At 41.0% G+C, this 19481-nt stretch overlaps 1 protein-coding gene across 3 annotated transcripts in view; it reads left to right on the forward strand.

Moving 5' to 3' along the window:
• Nucleotides 1-19481, forward strand: part of OSBPL1A (oxysterol binding protein like 1A) — a 225327-nt gene that overhangs the window by 56690 nt on the left and 149156 nt on the right. For 2 of the 3 annotated variants that reach the window (XM_050767790.1, XM_050767792.1), the window contains exons 6-11: nt 2080-2165; nt 3324-3468; nt 15914-15972; nt 16074-16118; nt 17318-17391; nt 17506-17569. In XM_050767790.1, the coding sequence (XP_050623747.1) occupies nt 2080-2165; nt 3324-3468; nt 15914-15972; nt 16074-16118; nt 17318-17391; nt 17506-17569 (473 nt within the window). The remainder of the gene's footprint in view (nt 1-2079; nt 2166-3323; nt 3469-15913; nt 15973-16073; nt 16119-17317; nt 17392-17505; nt 17570-19481) is intronic. The other variant, XM_050767793.1, reaches the window with a different exon arrangement.

The following is a 19481-nucleotide window of genomic DNA, read 5'->3' on the forward strand; positions in this document are numbered from 1 at the left end:
GGCTTGGCCCAGCAGAAGCCACGCACAGTCTACGGAGGGGCTTGGCCCAGCAGAAGCCACGCACAGTCTACGGAGGGGCTTGGCCCAGCAGAAGCCACGCACAGTCTACGGAGGGGCTTGGCCCAGCAGAAGCCACGGACAGTCTACGGAGGGGCTTGGCCCAGCAGAAGCCACGGACAGTCTACGGAGGGGCTTGGCCCAGCAGAAGCCACGGACAGTCTACGGAGGGGCTTGGCCCAGCAGAAGCCACGCACAGTCTACGGAGGGGCTTGGCCCAGCAGAAGCCACGCACAGTCTACGGAGGGGCTTGGCCCAGCAGAAGCCACGCACAGTCTACGGAGGGGCTTGGCCCAGCAGAAGCCACGCACAGTCTACGGAGGGGCTTGGCCCAGCAGAAGCCACGGACAGTCTACGGAGGGGCTTGGCCCAGCAGAAGCCATGCACAGTCTACGGAGAGGCTTGGCTGTCTTCTGAGGTAGAGTCTGGGTGTGGAAATAAAAATGTGGGAAAAGAAGATGTTGGTATATAGCAATGTTAGTCATTTCTTAAGACAAAGGTAAACTAGTTTCAGCAATTCCTGGATTCAATATATGTGTTCCCTGTAGTTTAAATGCAATGGTATGTGTAGACTCTTAAACAGCATTTAGCACACAGTGATTACTGTTAACAAATGTTCATCTATTTCCCCAGTCACCTGGCTCCCCGACCTGATTCTCTATCCATGACTTGACTTTAGCCAGGATGACCTGAAAAACCTTTTATAGTTCCTCCTTTGCAGCCTCTGCACAGGACATTGTAGACGTATATTTAGTGGGATCACCAAGCCTTTCTCTGAAAGCACTTCCTTTCTATAAACCAAAATAGAATTCAGATCTAGCAGAAATTAGATCTTACTTACATGTTCCAGACTCTTACACAAGTCAGATTACCAGTTGCTCTTGTGCTGTAAGTATGACTTCAGAGAAAGTGTGGTGATAAGAGCACGGACTCTGGAACTAGCCTGCTTGAGTTCAAATCCCAGCTCCTCCACTTCTGGTTGTACAACCTTGGTTAAATTCCATAACCTCTTGGTGCCTCAGTTCCTTTGTCCGTAAAAATCAATATAATAAGAACACCTACCTCAGAGTAGTTAATGAGGATTTTATGAGTTAGTATTTTTAAGGAGCTTTGAATAGCCCTTGGCATGGAGTAAGTGCTAAAGTAGTTGTTAAAGATATAAAAATAGGCAAGGTGGCTCATGCCTATAATCTCAGTGCTTTGAAAAGTCGATGCAGGAAAATTGCTTGAGGCCAGGAGTTTGAGACCAGTCTGGGCAACATAGTAAGACCCCCGTCTCTACAAAAAATAAAAACATTCGCCAGGTGTGGTGGTGCACACCTGTGGTCCCAGCTACTTGGGAGGCTGAGGCAGGAGAATCGTGTGAGCCCAGGAGTTTGAAGCTGCAATGAGCTATGATTGTGCCACTGCACTCCAGCCTGGGTGACAGGTGACAGGCTTGGTGATCCCACTAAATATACATCTACAGTGTCCTGTGCAGAGGCTGCAAAGGAGGAATTATAAAAGGTTTTTCAGGTCATCCTGGCTAAAGTAAAGTTATGGACAGACGACTTTCTCAACATATATATATACATATATAAATTTTATATTTTTATGTGGCAATTTATAAATAAATTGATATGTCTGCATATATTTATATGATGTGTACGTCTATCAGTGCTATTTCTTGTTATTTTTCACATTCTAAGGTTCTGGAAGGTATGAACCCCACTTATCTACCTTTCCAAGGCAAATATGTAATAGTATTTCAGTACATAAAAGTAATCCATAATTAGTTTTGATGGTGATTGTTAGTGAGTAAAATACGTAAAGACTTCTGAATTAAAAACCCAAATTCATCCAAACCTGAAATAAATAGAACTCTGTAATCCAACTTGTAAGGTAGTAACAATACATTTTAACTGCATTTGAATCACAATCCAAAACATTTTGTTTTTTCTCATCATGATCACTTTATTCTTTATAATGAATTTGTAATTTGATCCTGACTAGCAGTGGATAATAAGTACTTTTCTTTTGCAGCTGTAGAAAGGACTCAACAAAGAAAGCTTGAAGAATTACTTTTAGCAGCAGCAAGAGAAGGCAAAACAACAGAACTCACAGCTCTGGTAAAACAAACAAAAAAACCCCAAAAGACAAAAAGCAGTCTTTCTTTATACTTCAGGAAAATTTTTACTTAATGTTAAGCGCATAATTTAGTTGAATTGTGGAACCAAGAACTCCAGAGATCATAATAATAGAACCAAAGTTCTTAAATATCTAAAAACACTCAGCATGGTGATAATTGAAGCAGGACACATTTTAAATGGTGATATTTTTCTAGATTTCTGATTTATGCCCATCCCAATCCCCCTGAAAACCTGATGGATAAGAATCTGATTTTTCGTGGTAAATAGTTAACGTAAGGACAACTTATATATGTATATATAAAATATATACATTTTGTGATTAAGCCAATTGAAACATAATAAATAGGACCCTATAAAGGAAAAGTCTTTCTAGTTTTGATCAGCAGTAGTTTCTGGGAGGAATGCTACACTTCTGGAAGGTACTATGCAAAGAAGGGACAATATTTTGGAATACTTATACCACATTAGACTGAAACGTTTGCCTGTTCCCCCCTGCCTTAGAAGACCTACTTTTGAGTTTCCATTCCTTCACAGTCTCATTAAACATGAAACTCTAAATTTGTTCTGAATTCATGACTGAAGCACTGCCATTTGCTTTAAAGTTATTTCAGCTCATTTGAAAAGGCCTCATTGGTTTCTAAGTATAGCGCCTAAAGCAGTTTTTAAATTTTGTGAAATGGAGGCTATATAAAGAAGCTTCTAAAGCAGTAAGTTGGGAACAACAAATTCAGTAGAACCTTGACATTTACACATTTAACATTTATGGTTTTCACTCCTCTGAAAGACTGGCTGACTGAGTCTGCTGTCACAAGTGTGAATTGCAAGGCTGGTAGGGGCAAGTAAATCATTGTGAAATCTTAGTGTCTGAGGTGTGCGAGATGGCGCTGGCACAGTGCAGAGTGTCTGTTGTCAGAGGGGTGTGAGACCTGGACACAGACCTGAGAACTATCTCAGGGCATCTCAGAATAAGCATAGGAGTGGCAGGGTTGGCTGGTTTAGTGAGCAAGAAACCACTAACAGCCTAGATGCCAAGGAGCTTGGCTATTCTTCAGGCTCTGCTGCTACACCTTCCTGTGAATTATGAGAGAAAGTCTATCTTTGATATATAATTCTGCATTGCATTTTTTTAATTGTTAGCTCAACAGGCCCAATCCTCCTGATGTTAACTGTTCGGATCAGTTAGGAAATACACCCTTGCATTGTGCAGCTTACCGGGCCCATAAACAATGTGCCTTAAAGCTTCTAAGAAGTGGAGCAGACCCTAATCTGAAGAACAAAAATGGTAAGCATGTTGGTGAAAACCACTGTTGGCCATTTTGAAACTATAAAATGAAGTCAATGCTATATAACATTGTTTTGTTTCAGTATCCGGCCTTTGTTAAACTGTATGGTTTGTTATTTGCAGTATCTGTATTCTATAAAGTTGCCACCAGCACTGAATTAGGGAACACCGAACTATTGTTCCTAGAGGAAAATACAGGATTAGGTTCCTGCAAGCCTCAGGTCTCAACATTTTCATGAATTGATCATTATGAAACCTTATGTTTTTTGTTTGTTTGTTTGTTTGTTTTGCTGTTTCTATTTAATACATATTGTTGACTCATTCACATTGAACTCACAGCCAACAGCATCATAGCTCACACTTGAGTAAAGTTTTCCTCATAAGGCACATCACAGCCTTTTCCACTGAGGTACATTAGACTGCACTTCAGCACAATGCTTGGGGCCTTTTTTTTTTTTTTTTTTTTGAGACAGAGTTTCTCTCTGTCACCCAGGCTGGAGTGCAGTGGCACCATCTCAGCTCACTGCAACCTCCTCCTTCTGGGTTCAAGTGATTCTCCTGCCTCAGCCACCCGAGTAGCTGGGACTACAGGTATGTACCTGTAGTACACCCGGCTGATTTTTTTGTATTTTTAGTAGAGATGGGGTTTCACCATGTTGGCCACGCTGGTCTCCAACTCCTGACCTCAAATGATCTGCCCGCCTCAGCCTCCCAAAGTGCTGGGATTACAGGTGTGAGCTACTGTGCCTGGCTACTTGGCACCATGCCTGGCCATTTTAAACAGCAAAGTCACCAACAAAAGCACAAAGGGTGGAAAGTGTGACCCTAAATAGACCATGACGAGGACATTTGTTTATAGTAGGAGAGCTTCTAGAATGAAACAAGAAGGCCAGGCATCACCTTCTTCTACCTTAGCTGGGAAAATGAGCACTGGGCAACCCACATTTTCACCACTCTGGGCATCTTTGTGAGTGACTGAGAAACTACGGTGAATATTGACCTTGGAGTTACAAGTGAATTTTAGCAATAGGCAAGTATGCAAATATGGAATACATAAATAATGAGGATTGACCGTACATGTGTGACAATTTGAAAGACAGAATCAGAAGCCAGAAAAGAAGCTGTAAAAGGTGTCTTGGATACTTAAAAGAGGAACATGCCATCAGGGCCTTTTCACATCACTTTTTAGGATGCATCCTGCTGCTTGCTACCAGCCTGGGTTAGGCCTTGTCAGGGGTCCCACAGGACCCTGTGTTCACCTCCATCAGAGCCTAAATCACACTCCATGGTGTTTGTTGGCTTATGTTGCTGTCTCCCGTGACACTGAACTCCTAAGGGCAGGCCTCATACTTCATTGTCTGGTTCACCCAGCACCTGGAGTAATGCATAACACGTAACACCTGGGAAGGGCTGCATGTTTGTTGAAGGTTTGGAGTCATTAGAAATAGTTTCACAGGTCGGATGCGGTGGCTCAAGTCTGTAATCCCAGCACTTTGGGAGGCCGAGGCTGGTGGATCACGAGGTCAAGAGATCAAGACTATCCTGGTCAACATGGTGAAACCCCGTCTCTACTAAAAATACAAAAATTAGCCAGGCGTGGTGGTGCGTGCCTGTAGTCCCAGCTACTGGGGAGGCTGAGGTAGGAGAATTGCTTGAACCCAGGAGGCGGAGGTTGCAGTGAGGCGAGATCGCACCATTGCATTCCAGCCTGGCAACAGAGCGAGACTCTGTCTCAAAAAACAAAAACAAAAAAAAGAAATAGTTTCATAAAGGAATAGTTACTTGATACAGATCCTGAAGTCCTAGTAGGATTGAAAAAATGTTTTCATTTCTAGGAGCTGGGTGCCATGGCTCACGGTTGTAATCCCAGCACTTTGGGAGGCCAAGGCGGGTGGATCACCTGAGGTCAGAAGTTCAAGTGGTGACACGTGGTGGCATGTGCCTGTTGTTCCAGCTACTCAGGAGGCTGAGGCAGGATAATTGCTTGAACCCGGGAGGCAGATGTTGCAGTGAGCTGAGATCGTGCCTTTGCACTCCAGCCTGGGCAACAAGAGCGAAACTCTGTCTCAAAAAAAAAAAAAAAAAAGTGTTTACCTTTAAATACTTTACTTTTTACCTTCATTACCATTATTGTCTTTTTATTTTGAGCCTTTTTGTCTTGATAATAATGGTAGTTAATAACAATACCATTATAATCTAGTAAGATTTTGATAAGCGGGAGTTTGGGAAAGGGTATTCTGAGCTGAGGGAAGATTATCAGAAAAGGTTAAGGTGAAAAATGCAAGTCAGGTATAGGTGAAATCCCCAGTTTGCTGCATCCAGGGGAGCAGTCAGAGGTCATCCCAAAATGCAGGTTACACTTGTACAGTAGGGCCATTGAAATGGTCATGGGTGAGAGGTGATTAGGACCTGAACTTTTTTTTTTCAAGGAGTAAGACACATTTATTTATTAATAATAAAACAAAATTCTTCAAGCAGATATCATGGTCGGTACCAAAAAGCCTCAGGACAAAAAGGTGTCTTAAACTTGGCATAGCCAGGTTACATTTAAGTACTGTCATAGACCCGCATAACCAATCAGCTTTGAGGAAAATAGTTTTGCCATCACAACAGTTTAAGATAAAAAAACACATTCAACTTAAAATGTATAATGTTATTATAGGAGCTGTCAAGTCGAGTGCCTTATGTAGAATAACAGTCTAAAAAGTGAGCTTACCACAATAAGATTTAGAAGATGCTTTCCTTGGTGAATTTGAGTTTTGAAGTTTAGAGACTTTTTTATACAAAGATATTTGTGGAAGCAAAGGCGAATATGAACTCTATGCTATAGTCATAAATCGTTAGCCTTCATCGCAAGGCAGGCCAGTGTACCTATGTTTAATTTTATATATTCAGTTCATATATATTTTATATGTAATTAAAATTAACTGATATGTTATATCCATGGACAACTCAGTGACTTGATTTGTATTACATAAGGCTAGCAGGGCATACTGTTCTTCTTTTTTTTTTTTTTGAACAGAGTTTCACTCTGTCACCCAGGTTGGAGTGCAGTGGCACGATCTCGACTCACTGCAACTTCCGCCTCCTGGGTTCAAGTGATTCTCCTGCCTCAGCTTCCTGAGAATCTGGGATTACAGGCATGCGCCACCACACCTGGCTAATTTTTGTATTTTTAGTAGAGATGAGGTTTTGCCATGTTGGCCAGGCTGGTCTCGAGTTCCTGACCTCAGGTGACCCGCCCACTTCAGCTTCCCAAAGTGCTAGGATTACAGGTGGGAGCCACTGCACCCAATCTCTTTTAAAACTTTTCTCCTTAGAGATGGGGTCTCACCCTTTTGCTCAGGCTGGAGTGCAGCGGTGCGATCTTCGCTCACTGCAGCCTCAAACTCTGAGCTCAAGTGACCCTTTTGCCTCAGCCTCCTAAGTAGCTGGGACCACAGATGCATGCCACTATGTCTAGCTAGGACCTGAGCTTTACTGACATCAGTAGAAGTGGAAAGGAGAAAGAAAATTGGCTAGAGATCCCCTGCTTGACTGGCTGTTATGCTGTAGACTCTCACTGTCTAATAGAAATATGACGGGAGTCACATATGTAATTTTAGGTTTCTAGTAGCCGTGTTAAAAGTGAAAAAAGAGGTGAAATTAATTGTAATTATGTGTTTTATTTAAAGTAACATATCCACAATGCCATTTCAACATATAATCGGTAAACAATAATTATCAGTGAGACCTTACATTCCTTTTTTGATACTAAGTCTTTGAAATCCTGTGTGTATCTCTGCGCTTACAGCACATCTCAGTGTGGACTAGCCACATTTCAAGCACTGGGTAGCCGCATGTGATTACTGTCCACCATATTGGACAGTGTAGCTCTACACATGACAAGCTGTCCCAGAGGCTCTCTGGTTCACTGCGTTGTCCTCACCTTGCACATACTATTCTCTCTGCCAGAAGTGCTCTTGTCTTTCTTGTCCATCTGATCAACCCTAGTCTTGCTTTAAGAGCTAGCTCAAACTCTGCTTCCCGAGAGAGCCTTTCTCTGTATCCCTAAGACCGATACAGGTTTGTGGAGCTGGAGAGAATTCAGAAATCAACCCATGTAAGTACGGTAATTTAATTTTTGACAGAGGTGTGAAGGCAGTCAATGGAAAAGGATAAACTAGGAGTTACAAAAGCAAAAATTGACGTCAAAGTGAGATTTTGGCCAGGTGCAGTGGCTCACACCTGTAATCCCAGCACTTTGGGAGGCTGAGGTGGGCGGATCACGAGGTCAGGAGATCGAGACCATCCTGGCTAACACGGTGAAACCCTGTCTCTGCTAAAAAAAAAAAAAAAAACAAAAAAAAACAAAAAATTAGCCGGGCGTGGTGGCACATGCCTGGTAGTCCCAGCTACTCAGGAGGCTGAGGCAGAAGAATTGCTTAAACCCAGTAGGTGAAGGTTGCAGTGAGGCGTCACTGCACTCCAGTCTGGGCGACAGAGTGAGACTCCATCTCAACAACAACAACAAAAAAGTGTGATTTCTAGATTTCTAGTGTCTTTACCAGTTTGCCAAAGACTTGAGCAGTTTTTCTGTGTGGCATTTTATAATGATTTTTCCTTCAAAAATGTAGATTCAGAAGAGTCCAAATGAAATAAGAATTAATATAGTTCCATACAAATACCAGTCTAAATGGAAAAAAAACTTCCCTTGTAAATATTGAAAAGTTACTATTGGTATTCAAAGGTATATTTACTCTATAGTTTATATTAGTAACCAAAGTTGAACATTCCTGTTAAAGCTATTAAATTTTTTTTGATAGAAGTCAGAATGGCATCTTCTGAAAGAGAATAATTTTTAAAAATCAGGCCAGGCATAGTAGCTGAAGCCTGTAATCCCAGTACTTTGGGAGGCTGAGGTGGGTGGATCATTTGAGGTCAGGAGTTCGAGACCAGCCTGACCAACATGATGAAACCCTGTCTCTACTAAAATATAAAAATTAGCCGGGTGTGGTGGCAGGTGCCTATACTTCCAGCTACTTGGGAGGCTGAGGCAGAAGAATCACTTGAACCCAGGAGACGGAGGTTGCAGTAAGCCGAGATTGTGCCACTGCACTCCAGTCTGAGTGACAGAGTGAGACTCCCTCTTAAAAAAAAATAAAAAAATCAATCAATCAAAGGCTGGGTGTGGTGGCTCACTCCTGTAATCCCAGCACTTTGGCAGGCCATGGCAGGGGGTAGATCACTTGAGGTCAGGAGTTCGAGGCTAACATGGTAAAACCTTGTCTTTACTAAAAATACAAAATTAGCCGGGCATGGTGGAGCACGCCTGTAATCCTAGTTACTTAGGAGTTTGTGGCAGGAGAATTGCTTGAACCTGGGAAGTGGAGGTTGAAGTGAGCCAAGATTGTGCCACTGCATTCCAGCGTGGGTGACAGAGCAAGACTCTGTCTCAAAAAAAAAAAAACCATAAGAGCAACATTTGCATTATAGAAATCTTCAAAAATAGAAAAAAAAAAACAAAACACAAATTACCAAAGCATAGTCACAGTTACTTTGGCAACCTTCTAATCTATTTTCAGGTCTATTTTAGAATATTTTTTAAAAATTGTAGAACTAATGCTTGTTATAGTTGCAACGAGGAAAACAAAAACAGTGGAAAAGTATATAATCGCCTCTAACCCAAACATCCAAAGATTTAGTTTTTAGTTGTTAATGTTTTAGTTTTAGTTGTTAATGTTCCGTAGTAACATATTTCTTTTAAAGTTTTAAATAATAGATACTACCTTAAGAATATAAGCAAAATAAAAGTTATATATTACTCATAGACGAATACACAGGCATTTCATGATATTCCAAAGCGGGAAATGGCATTAGGCATCAGATGGCATGGAACTGGGAACCAGAAATCTGTTAGGAACCAAGATGGCTGCCTTGTGTGTGTCTGTCTCTCACCACGTGGTCTGACCATGTCTTCTAGCAGACCAACTGTTTTATTTTCCAGTATACATAATGGAAGATGGCTGCCCTGTGACTCCACTTAGGAGATCACAATCTCTCAACCTCAGTGTTACATTTCAGTGGGAGATAATGTGTTAGTACCTGCTTGTGTCAGGCGTCTGTGCCTAGTGTGGCCACTTGGGACTTTAGGGGCAGGACATGTGGTACAGAGATGGCTGCCAGGGCCTCCTCCTGGGAATGTGGATAGGGACAGAGAGGGGTGAATGGATGAGGACTGGCAAACACCTCACAAAGTGTCTCTTCATTTTAATTGACAGGTTGTAAATAGATTTGGCCTATTAAAGTTCCCCTTTTATGAAGCATCAACAGCTTTTCCACATTGTTCCCAGTACTTCATGAGGATATAACATAATTTTTTCACTCAAAAGTCTAGTGATAAGAACAATTCTGTATTTTTTTTTTTACAGTGAAAATGTCTTAGTCTGTTTTTTTCTTTTCTTTTTTAAAAAACAAGGGGCTGGCTATGGTGGCTCACGCCTGTAATCCCAGCACTTTGGGAGGCCAAGGCAGGAGGATTACTTCAGCCCAGGAGTTTGTGGGCTGGGCAACACAGTGAGACCCATCTCTGAAAAAAAAATAAAATTAAAAAATAAAAGCAAGGATATTTAAAATTTTTAATCAAATTGGTTAATCCATCTCTTTGATTTCTTCTAAGACTTCTGAGCTTAGGTAGAGATTTGGTAAATGTTTAATTCTCTTTCCTCCCAGTTTAATCACATTCATTCATTCAGCAATGCTGCGCCTCCACTGTGTGCCAAGAACCGTCCTCGGTGCTGGAGGCCCAACAGTGAACAGAGCCCAACAGTCTCCATGTTCCTGAGCTCGTATTCTGGTGGGAGGAGATAGACAACAAATAAATGCATATGTGCTGTCAGGCCGTGAGGTGCAGGAAAATAAAATAGGATGAGGGGGCTAGAGAGTGATGGTAGGGTGGGGGGTGTCTTAGAAGGGATATAAAGGAAGCGCTCTCTAAGCAACTTTGAGCAAACAGCTGAGCTGAGTGCAGGAGTGAGCCCTGAGGATTTCTGGCAGAAGAGCATTCAAGGAAAACAGAAAGCCGGTGTAAAAGCTCTGGAGTAGAAGAACACATGGCACACTGAGGCAAAGGAAAGCTGCCAGTGTGCCCAGGGCAGGGTGAGCTGGAGAAGAGTGGATAGCATCAGAGCTGCCAGAGGCCCAGGCCTGCAGGGCCTGGTTGGCTGTGAGCAGGAGCTTTGTGGTGTGTGAGTGTGGTTGGAGGGCTTTGAGCAGGAAAGTGAATGTGAGAGTGTGTGTTAGGATGTGGGAGTCTCAACTTGTCAATCCCTTACCTTTATACCCTTTATCAAGTAATCTTTCCTTTTCCATTATTTTGTCATGCCTTTCTCATACATTCTAAGAATTCCTTTTCTTTCTTTCTTTTCTTTTTTTTTTTTTTTTTTTTTGAGACAGAGTCTTGCTCTGTTGCCCAGGTTGGAGTGCAGTGGTGTGATCTTGGCTCACTGCAGCGTCCACCTCCTGGCTTCAAGCAATTCTCCTGCCTCAGCCTCCCGAATGGCTGGGATTACAGGTGCGCACCACCACGCCCAGCTAATTTTTATATTTTTAGTAGAGATGGGGTTTCACCATGTTGGCCAGGATGGTGTCTCGATCTCTTGACCTCGTGATCCGCCCGCCCTGGCCTCCCAAAGTGCTAGGATTACAGGCATGAGCTACTGCGCGCGGCCTATTTTTTTTTTTTTTAAATAGACAGACTTGCTCTGTCGGTGATCTTGGCTCACTGCAACCTCTGCCTCCGAGGTTCAAGCAATGCTCCCACCTCAGCCTCCTGAGTAGCTGGGACTACAGGCATGCGCCACTGCACCTGGCTAATTTTTGTAATTTTAGTAGAAATGGGGTTTCGTTATGTTTGCTGGGCGGGTCTCGAACTCCTGGCATCAAGCGATCTACCTACCTCAGCCTCCCAAAGTGCTGAGATTACAGGCATGAGCCACGGTGCCTGGCCTCTGTGTATTTTTTATTGTTTTTCATTCACTCATCTGTCTCTTCTTTTGACAGTAGTGCATTAAAAAAAAAAAAAAGTTTTTTAGATAGTATTGCACTTTTAATGATTATAATGTTTTAATGTGTGAGATTTCCCCTTACCATTTTTAAGGATTTTCTTTGACATCCTTATCTGTTTATTCTCCCAGATGGCATTTAAAATAATTTTCTTAGGCTCTTCATTGGGATTTAATGGAAATTACATCCTGTGTAAATTAATTTAAGGAGAATTGGCATCTTCATGGAGTTTTCTCATTAAGGGACAAATCTTTGTCATGAAAACTTTTAAATATTACATCATTCCTGGTTTTCACTGTATTTTGTTGTGGTTGGTAAGAGAGGTAGTGTATTTTTTAACTGGTAATGGAACCCATCTAGATTCCATCTAGGAGGCTACTTCGTTTCGTTCAAAAGCATTTTATTGAATTCTTACTGTGTGCCAGGCATTTTAGGCATCAAATCCAGAAATGAGGTCTCTAGCCTGGAATTTCATGTAGTTGGCAGGAGCTCAGAATTTATTTTTGGTATTAGGGCAGAATTCTATGAAAGAAATCATAGTGTTGTCTATCTCTCTGCCTAAAGAAATAATTTCTCCAAAGTGCCCTGTACGTATAATGAAAATAACACAGAATTGGCAAGTCCTTCATAAGACATTTTCCTATGTGCTAGGCAGAAAAACTAAACTGAGTATTAATTTTTTTGGTTAATGTTTTAAAAAGTTTTTTCCCCACTGAAGAAGTAATGTATCACCAGCCCTGGGTTCCCCATCAGCAGCTCTATAAATCTTCCTCCAAAATAAATCTTAAAGCCACATACAAGGCCGGGCGTGGTGGCTCACGCCTGTAATTCCAGCACTTTGGGAGGCCGAGGCGGGTGAATCACGAGGTCAGGAGATGGAGACCATCCTGGCTAACACAGTGAAACCCCGTCTCTACTAAAAAAAAAAAAAAATAGCCGGGCGCGGTGACGGGCGCCTGTAGTCCCAGCTACTCGGGAAGCTGAGGCAGGAGAATGGCGTGAACCCGGGAGGCGCAGCTTGCAGTGAGCCGAGATGGTGCCACTCACTCCAGCCTGGGCAACAGAGTGAGACTCCGTCTCAAAAAAAAAAAAAAAAAAAAAAAAAAAGAAAAGCCACATACTTCTCTCTATATTAAAATGATCTCCATTTTACTACTGACCTTCTCATCCAAACCACCAGTATCCTTTACCCGCACTATTGCCATCTCTTTGTAATTAGCCTCTCTGCATTTCTTTTGCCCATGTTTACAAGCCATATTGCACACAGCAGCCAGAGTGACCTTTTAAAAAAAAACATGGAAATTGTCAAAGCTTAAGAAATCAAATAGCATAATTAATTGATGAACCCATTACCCTCCTCCAGAACTTAGCAATAATGGCCACTCCATACCTCTTCCCACTCCCTGAATTATTGTGAAGCAATTCTAGACATCATGCCATCTCTTTCTTTTTGTTTTTTAAAAATGTATTTGTTTTTCTTTTTTTTACCCTGTCAACCCAGCTTTTCCCAATTCTGGGAAGAACTGGAAAGAGAAGGCCTGCCATGCCATTTTATTTGTACATACCCAGTGCTCCTCAACTAACTGTGGGGCCACGTCCCCATAGACCCATTGTAAGTTGAAAATACACGTGAGGCCAGGTGCAATAACTCCCACCTGTAATCCCAGCACTCTGGGAGGCTGAGGCTGGTGGATCGCTTGAGCCTAGGAATTTGAGACCAACCTGGTGAAACCCCATTCCTACAAAAAAATACAAAAATTAGCCAGGTGTGATGACATGTGCCTGTAGTTCCAGCTACCAGGGAGGCTGAGGTGAGAGGATCACTTGAGCCCAAGAGGTCGAGGCTGTGGTGAGCTGTGATAGTTGAAAAACCATTAAGTCAAACTGTTGTAAGTTGGGGAACATCTGTAGTTCAGTATATTAATAAAAAATAAGGGCACCCTTTAAGAAAAACCACAAGCATGTGATAGTTGCAAAACTCTGTGCACCTATAAAAACCATTGAATTTGTGCAGTTTAAAGGAATAAATTGTATGGTATGTTAATTTCTATCTCAATAGGGATATTAAAAAACAGCACAATAGCATCATCTTATTAATAATATTCTAGTAATTTATCAAAATCATGAAACAGCCAAAATTCATATTTTCCCAGTTATTTTTAGTATTATTATTATTTTTTTTATTTTTATTTTTTTTTGAGACAAAGTCTCACTCTTGTCCCCCAGGCCAGAGTGCAATGGCACGATCTTGGCTCACTGCAAGTCCACCTCTCAGTTTCAAGTGATTCTCCTGCCTCAGTCTCCAGAGTAGCTGGGATTACAGGCACCTGCCACCACGCCTGGCTAATTTTTGTATTTTTAGTAGAGATAGGGTTTCATCATGTTGGCCAGGCTGGTCTTGAGCTCCTGACCTAAGGTGATCCACCCACCTTGGCCTCCCAAAGTGCTAAGATTACAGGCATAAGCCACTGCACCCAGCCAATATTATAATTTTTTAACACTTTAACAGAGTTTTAAACATGAGTCAGATCATGTTACTCTTACTTAAAACCCTTCAGTGGCTCTTCATCCTATTTAGAATAAAACTCAAACTCCTTATGCTGGCTTACAAAAGTCTGGCCTACAAACCCCTTGTGTGATGTGGCTTCTGTGTGCCTCTTTGACTTTCTCTTGCCTACTGAATTGTTCCTACCTCAAAGCCTTTGCATCAGCCGTTCCCTCTGGTAGAATGTCCTTCCCTGTATTTTCACAAGGCTGGATCCTTCTTTTCAACATAGACATCCCTTCCTCAAAGAGGCCTTCCCTGATCAACCCCTCGTTTTCCAATCTAAAGTGGTATCCCAGTCACTCTGTCAAATCATTTATTTAAAAAGTCTGGGCGTACCGTGGTTCATTGTCTGCTATATCTTTTTAAATTAATTTATCATCTGTCTTTCCTGGCTTTCTATGCTTTCCTATCCCCCCAGTATTTTTTCTCTTATGTTCACTGCTGAATCCTCAGTGCCTAAAATAGTAATCGGTACATAACAGACCCTCATTGGAAGATATTCATACAAAAAAAACCTGCCAACACATACCAGGTGTTTGATATTTATAAAAATAGTATTATTTTAAACCACCCCCACCCCCCTTTTTGTTTTTAGAGACAGAGTCTCATTCTGTCACCCAGTCTGGAGTGCAGTGGTAGCTGGGACTGTAGGCACATGCCACCATGCCTGGCTAATTAAATTTTTTTCTTTTTTTGTAGAGATAAGGTCTCACTATGTTACCCAGGCTGGTCTTAAGCTTCTGGCCTCAAGCCATACTTCCACCTTAGACTCTCAGAGTGCTGGGATTACAGGTGTGAGCCACTGCGCCTGGCCTGAAAAGTTCTCTGATCGAATATATCACCTTACTGCATAAACAGTTCCAGAGTTCTCATTGATATGTTGTTTTGAAAGGACTGTTCTAATTTTCATAGGTAGCTTTCGTTTCTCTGATAATAAGCTATTTCAGGCTAGGAGATGGTTTGATTTATTTGTGGGTTTTTTTCTTTTTCTTTTTCTTTTTTTTTTTTTTACCTTTTGTCCTGCATTTAATGTCCTGCTCACTTCAGTATTCAATAAATAACTTTGATAAGACAAATTCCGTTTTTGTTGTTATTTGGCAAAACGTGGAATGTGCATGTGTAAGATTGGAAAAATTAACATTGATAGCTTGCTGGCTTTATTCTCCATTGTCACCTTTTTCTTTTGTCCTAAATTGTGGACCATCACACCATCAGCTTGTGAGCCATCTCTGCTACCCGTTATGCAGCATGGCGGCTGAAGTGTAGCTGGGGTCGGCTAGAGTAGACCCCAAATTTGTGATTAGTTATGTATCTTGAGCTGAGGGGAAATCCTGAATTATCCAGGTAGACCTATGTAATTACAAGGCTCCTGACAGGAGGGAGGTCTATGTATAGAGAGAGAACAGAATGCTGGAAGCAGAGGTTGGAGTAATGTGCTTTGGAACTGGAAGAGACCCTATGTCAAGTCATGTAGTTGGCTGATAGAAGTGGAAAAGGCAGGGAAATGTTTCCCTTGGAGCCTCCAGAAGGAATGCAGCTCTGTCCACGTGTTGATTTCTGCCCGGCGAAATGGATTTCAGACTTCTGATCTCTGAAACTGTAAGATAATAAATGTGTATTGTTTAAGCCACAAATTTGTGAGTTCATGATAATTTGTTGCGAAGTTCATCTGATTTCTTGGCTTAATAGCGACCAAAAGGGAGGTCAGCAACCTCTCTCTGGTAGGTAATTTTTGGGGAAAAGAAAAAGATATAGGCAATAGAAAATGAAGGAATATTAGATGCTGCAGTTACAGCATTGATGGTTATAGTACATTTAAGCTGTTGATGGCTTTTTTCTTTGTATTTTACACAGATCAGAAACCTCTTGACCTTGCCCAGGGTGCTGAAATGAAACACATTCTTGTTAATAAGGTATAGAGTAATGAATTAAATGTATCTAATAATGTTTAGAAAAAAAGTTTGAATGTGTGAAATATGTAGATGTATTTTTCATGAAAACATGTTTTTGACAGGTCATCTACAAAGCATTGAAACGATACGAGGGCCCTCTCTGGAAGGTAGGTTGGGGTGGTTTTTTAATTATATAACTGTAAAGAATAATTCTCAGGTGCTCTATTTCTGTTTAAAACTTTTTAAAAATCATTTCTGAAGTATATGTGATTTAATCACTCTTGGATCTTATAATGTAAACCACTTATTTTTTATTTTTAGTTTTAGTTTTTGAAACAGAGTCTTGCTCTGTCGCCCAGGCTAGAGTGCAGTGGTGTACTCACTGCAACCTCCGCTTCCTGGATTCAAGTGGTTCTCCTGCCTCAGCCTCCCAAGTAGCTGGGATTATAGGCGCCCACTACCGCGCCTGGCTAATTTTTTTATTTTTAGTAGAGACAAGCGTTCACCATCTTGGCCAGGTAGGTCTGGAACTCCTGACCTCGTGATCCACCCGCCTCGGCCTCCCAAAGTGCTGGGATTACAGGTGTGAGCCACCGCACCTGGCAAACCACTTTTATACTATTGGATTTCAAGAGGCTTCCACTGGTTGTAGTAGTTACTTTTCTGTGTGTTGATGGTCACTTTTAGGTGTTTTTTTGGTTTTGATGAGTCACTTTTAGGTGACTAAGTTCTTATGAAAAGGAATGGGGGGAAAATAAATTTTTTTTTCTTACTAGATCAAAGAATTACAGTATTATTTTTGTTATGAACATCAAACCATGGAAGACTTAGAAGAAAATTGATATTTGAATTATCACGTGGTACATATATAAAATTCTTCTGGTCCTGATACTTGCTACATTTTAGAGAATCCTGTTTTCTAGAATTAACCATGGAAGAGCACATAATTTCTTTTGCATTTGCACGCAATCCCTTTATCTATTTATGTATCTGTATGCTTATATAAGATAAATTTAGGATAATTTTCTTTTTTAGACATTCATTCATGACTTTGAGGAAATTGTCTTTGAAGCCCACAGCTGGTATATTTTCTGTAAATAATCCCTGAACAGTTTTGCCAGAACCATAAAGTGTGATCATCATTGATCTTATCAGTATGGCATTTCTGCTGTTCCTGTCACCCTGTAGTGGTATGTTTTCATTACTGCACTTAGTACCTGAGTTCATGTTTGATCATTTTTTTTAAATGTTCAGTACTACTGTCTAAAGACTCAAATATGACTATCATCACTTAATTACTTTTTATCAGTCAACTATTTGAATCTAGATGTGTCAGCTTGGGAAATCTTTGTTATTTTTCCCTTAGAGTTCAAGATTTTTTGGCTGGAGATTATTCTGGGTAGTGTTAGAGCATGGAGTCCTTTCGTGGTATAGGAAACAGTAAGTATTATGATCTTTACACTTAACAAATTTCACTGTATAAATTTTGAAATATGAATATTTTTCACTTATCTCTTTTCCTTTTGTCTTCATAATTTCATCTTTATTTTGAAGGCCCGATGCCGTTCATAATATTTACCGCCAGGGATGCAAACACCTGACTCAAGCAGTATGCACGGTAGGATGAAACATGGATCATTTGCTCCTCTGTGAAATCAGTTCTTCAAGTGATTGACCCAAATCATTTATACAGCATTATAAAATCTTGGGGTTCCGTGGAATGCTGTAGAAAGCACTTGTATATATTTTTATTTGAGAACAAGTAACGTCATGGCATCTCCATTTTGAACAAAATTTTAAAATATAGTCAACTTTTATTTATCTCCATGTATAATGGAATGAGAGATGGATTGTCCAAAAATATTTGTCAGATTTACCCAGACTTATTTGATTATGAAATATCCTAGTACATGCACTTGAAAAGAATGTATATTTTGCTATTATTGTTGGTTGTAGGGTCCTATCAATATTAATTCAGTCATGGTGGTTGATAGCATTCAGATCTTTTGTGTCTTGGTTTTGACTAGTAATTGTATCAATTGCTGAAAGAGGGATGTGAAAGTGTCCAGCTATGCTTGTGGAATGTTGCATTTCCTTCTCTGTTATTGATAACATACTTATGATTATTGTCTTCTTGATTAATTGATCCTTTTATTGTTTTGTGGCCCTCTTTATCTCTTGTAATACATTTTGTTTTAAAATTTATTTTGTCCGATATGAACGTAACTACTTTGGCCTTCTTATGTTTACTGTTCACATGGTGTCTTTTTCCTATCAATTTACTTTCAGCCTATATGTATCTTTATATTTATTTTCTGTCTTTTGGAGATAGCATATGTTTTAGTTTCTATTACCCATTCTGGCAATTTTTGCCTTTTAATTGGATTTTTCTTTTGTGAATGTCTTCTACTTTCATGCTTCTTCACGTGTAAGATAATTCTGGGTTTTGTTTTGTTTTGTTCTTGTTTTTGTTTTTTTGAGATGGAGTCTCACTCTCTCACCCAGGCTGGAGGGCAGTGGCATAATCTCAGCTCACTGCAACCTCCACCTCCCAGGTTCAAGCGATTCTCTGCCTCAGCCTCCTGAGTAGCTGGGATTACAGGTGAACGCTACCATACCTGGCTAATTTTTGTATTTTTTGGTAGAGATGGGGTTTTGCCATGTTGGCTAGGCTGGTCTCGAACTCCTGACCTCAAGCAATACTCTTCCCTCGGCCTCGCAAATTGCTGGGATTATAGGCATGAGACACCACACCCAGCCTGAATGTCAGGTAATTTTGGATGGTACTCTTAATATTATGAATGTTGAGTTCTGGAGATTTCGGATTCTGTTGTTTATCTCTGTTAAGTATTGTCCGTTGTAGCAAGTCCTGTTCTTGGCTTGGTTTGGATCATGAACTGTGTGACTTGGGCAGTGGCTCCGGACTCAGTTCAGATAAGTTGTGTTTATATGAGCTGCTTCTATGTGTGTGTGGCTCATGAGTTAGAGATGTGAGTAGTAGACAGAATCTGGGGACCCCCTCTCTGTCTCTTTCCCTTGGGGGATTCCCCTGTTCTCTTTAGTGCTTATGGATTCCCAGGTTTGCTTTACTAATGTCCAGAGACAGGGGTTTCCACATGTGCCCTTGCTGTTGTCCTGTCACCATGTGGACTGTGCTTAGTCCCAGGTGCAAAACCTGAGGCATGGGAACTTACTTCCACAGCTCCTTGGCCCCTTTCCTCCAGAGAGCGTGACTCCTTGTCAGAGTCTGTCAGCTTTTGTTCAGGTCCAGGTTCCTCCATGTGGTTGCCTTTTCTTTTGTATCCAGGTTTTAGAGTTGTTTTCCACATGATAAAGGTGTTGTTGCTACACCTTTACACCAACTACAGAGGTGGGGGGCCTCTGATAGGGTCTTGAAGAAATCTACCTTTTTCCGTTCTTAACCCATTTATGTCTGGTGTTCCATTATTGGAATGTTAAGCTTGTGGGAGTTATTTATATCCTACTGCTCAAGGTCATCACCAAGGTCTGATTTTTCACAAAACATTTTG

The sequence above is a fragment of the Macaca thibetana genome, chromosome 18 (genome assembly GCF_024542745.1).
Source record: "Macaca thibetana thibetana isolate TM-01 chromosome 18, ASM2454274v1, whole genome shotgun sequence".
Lineage (NCBI taxonomy): Eukaryota > Metazoa > Chordata > Mammalia > Primates > Cercopithecidae > Macaca > Macaca thibetana.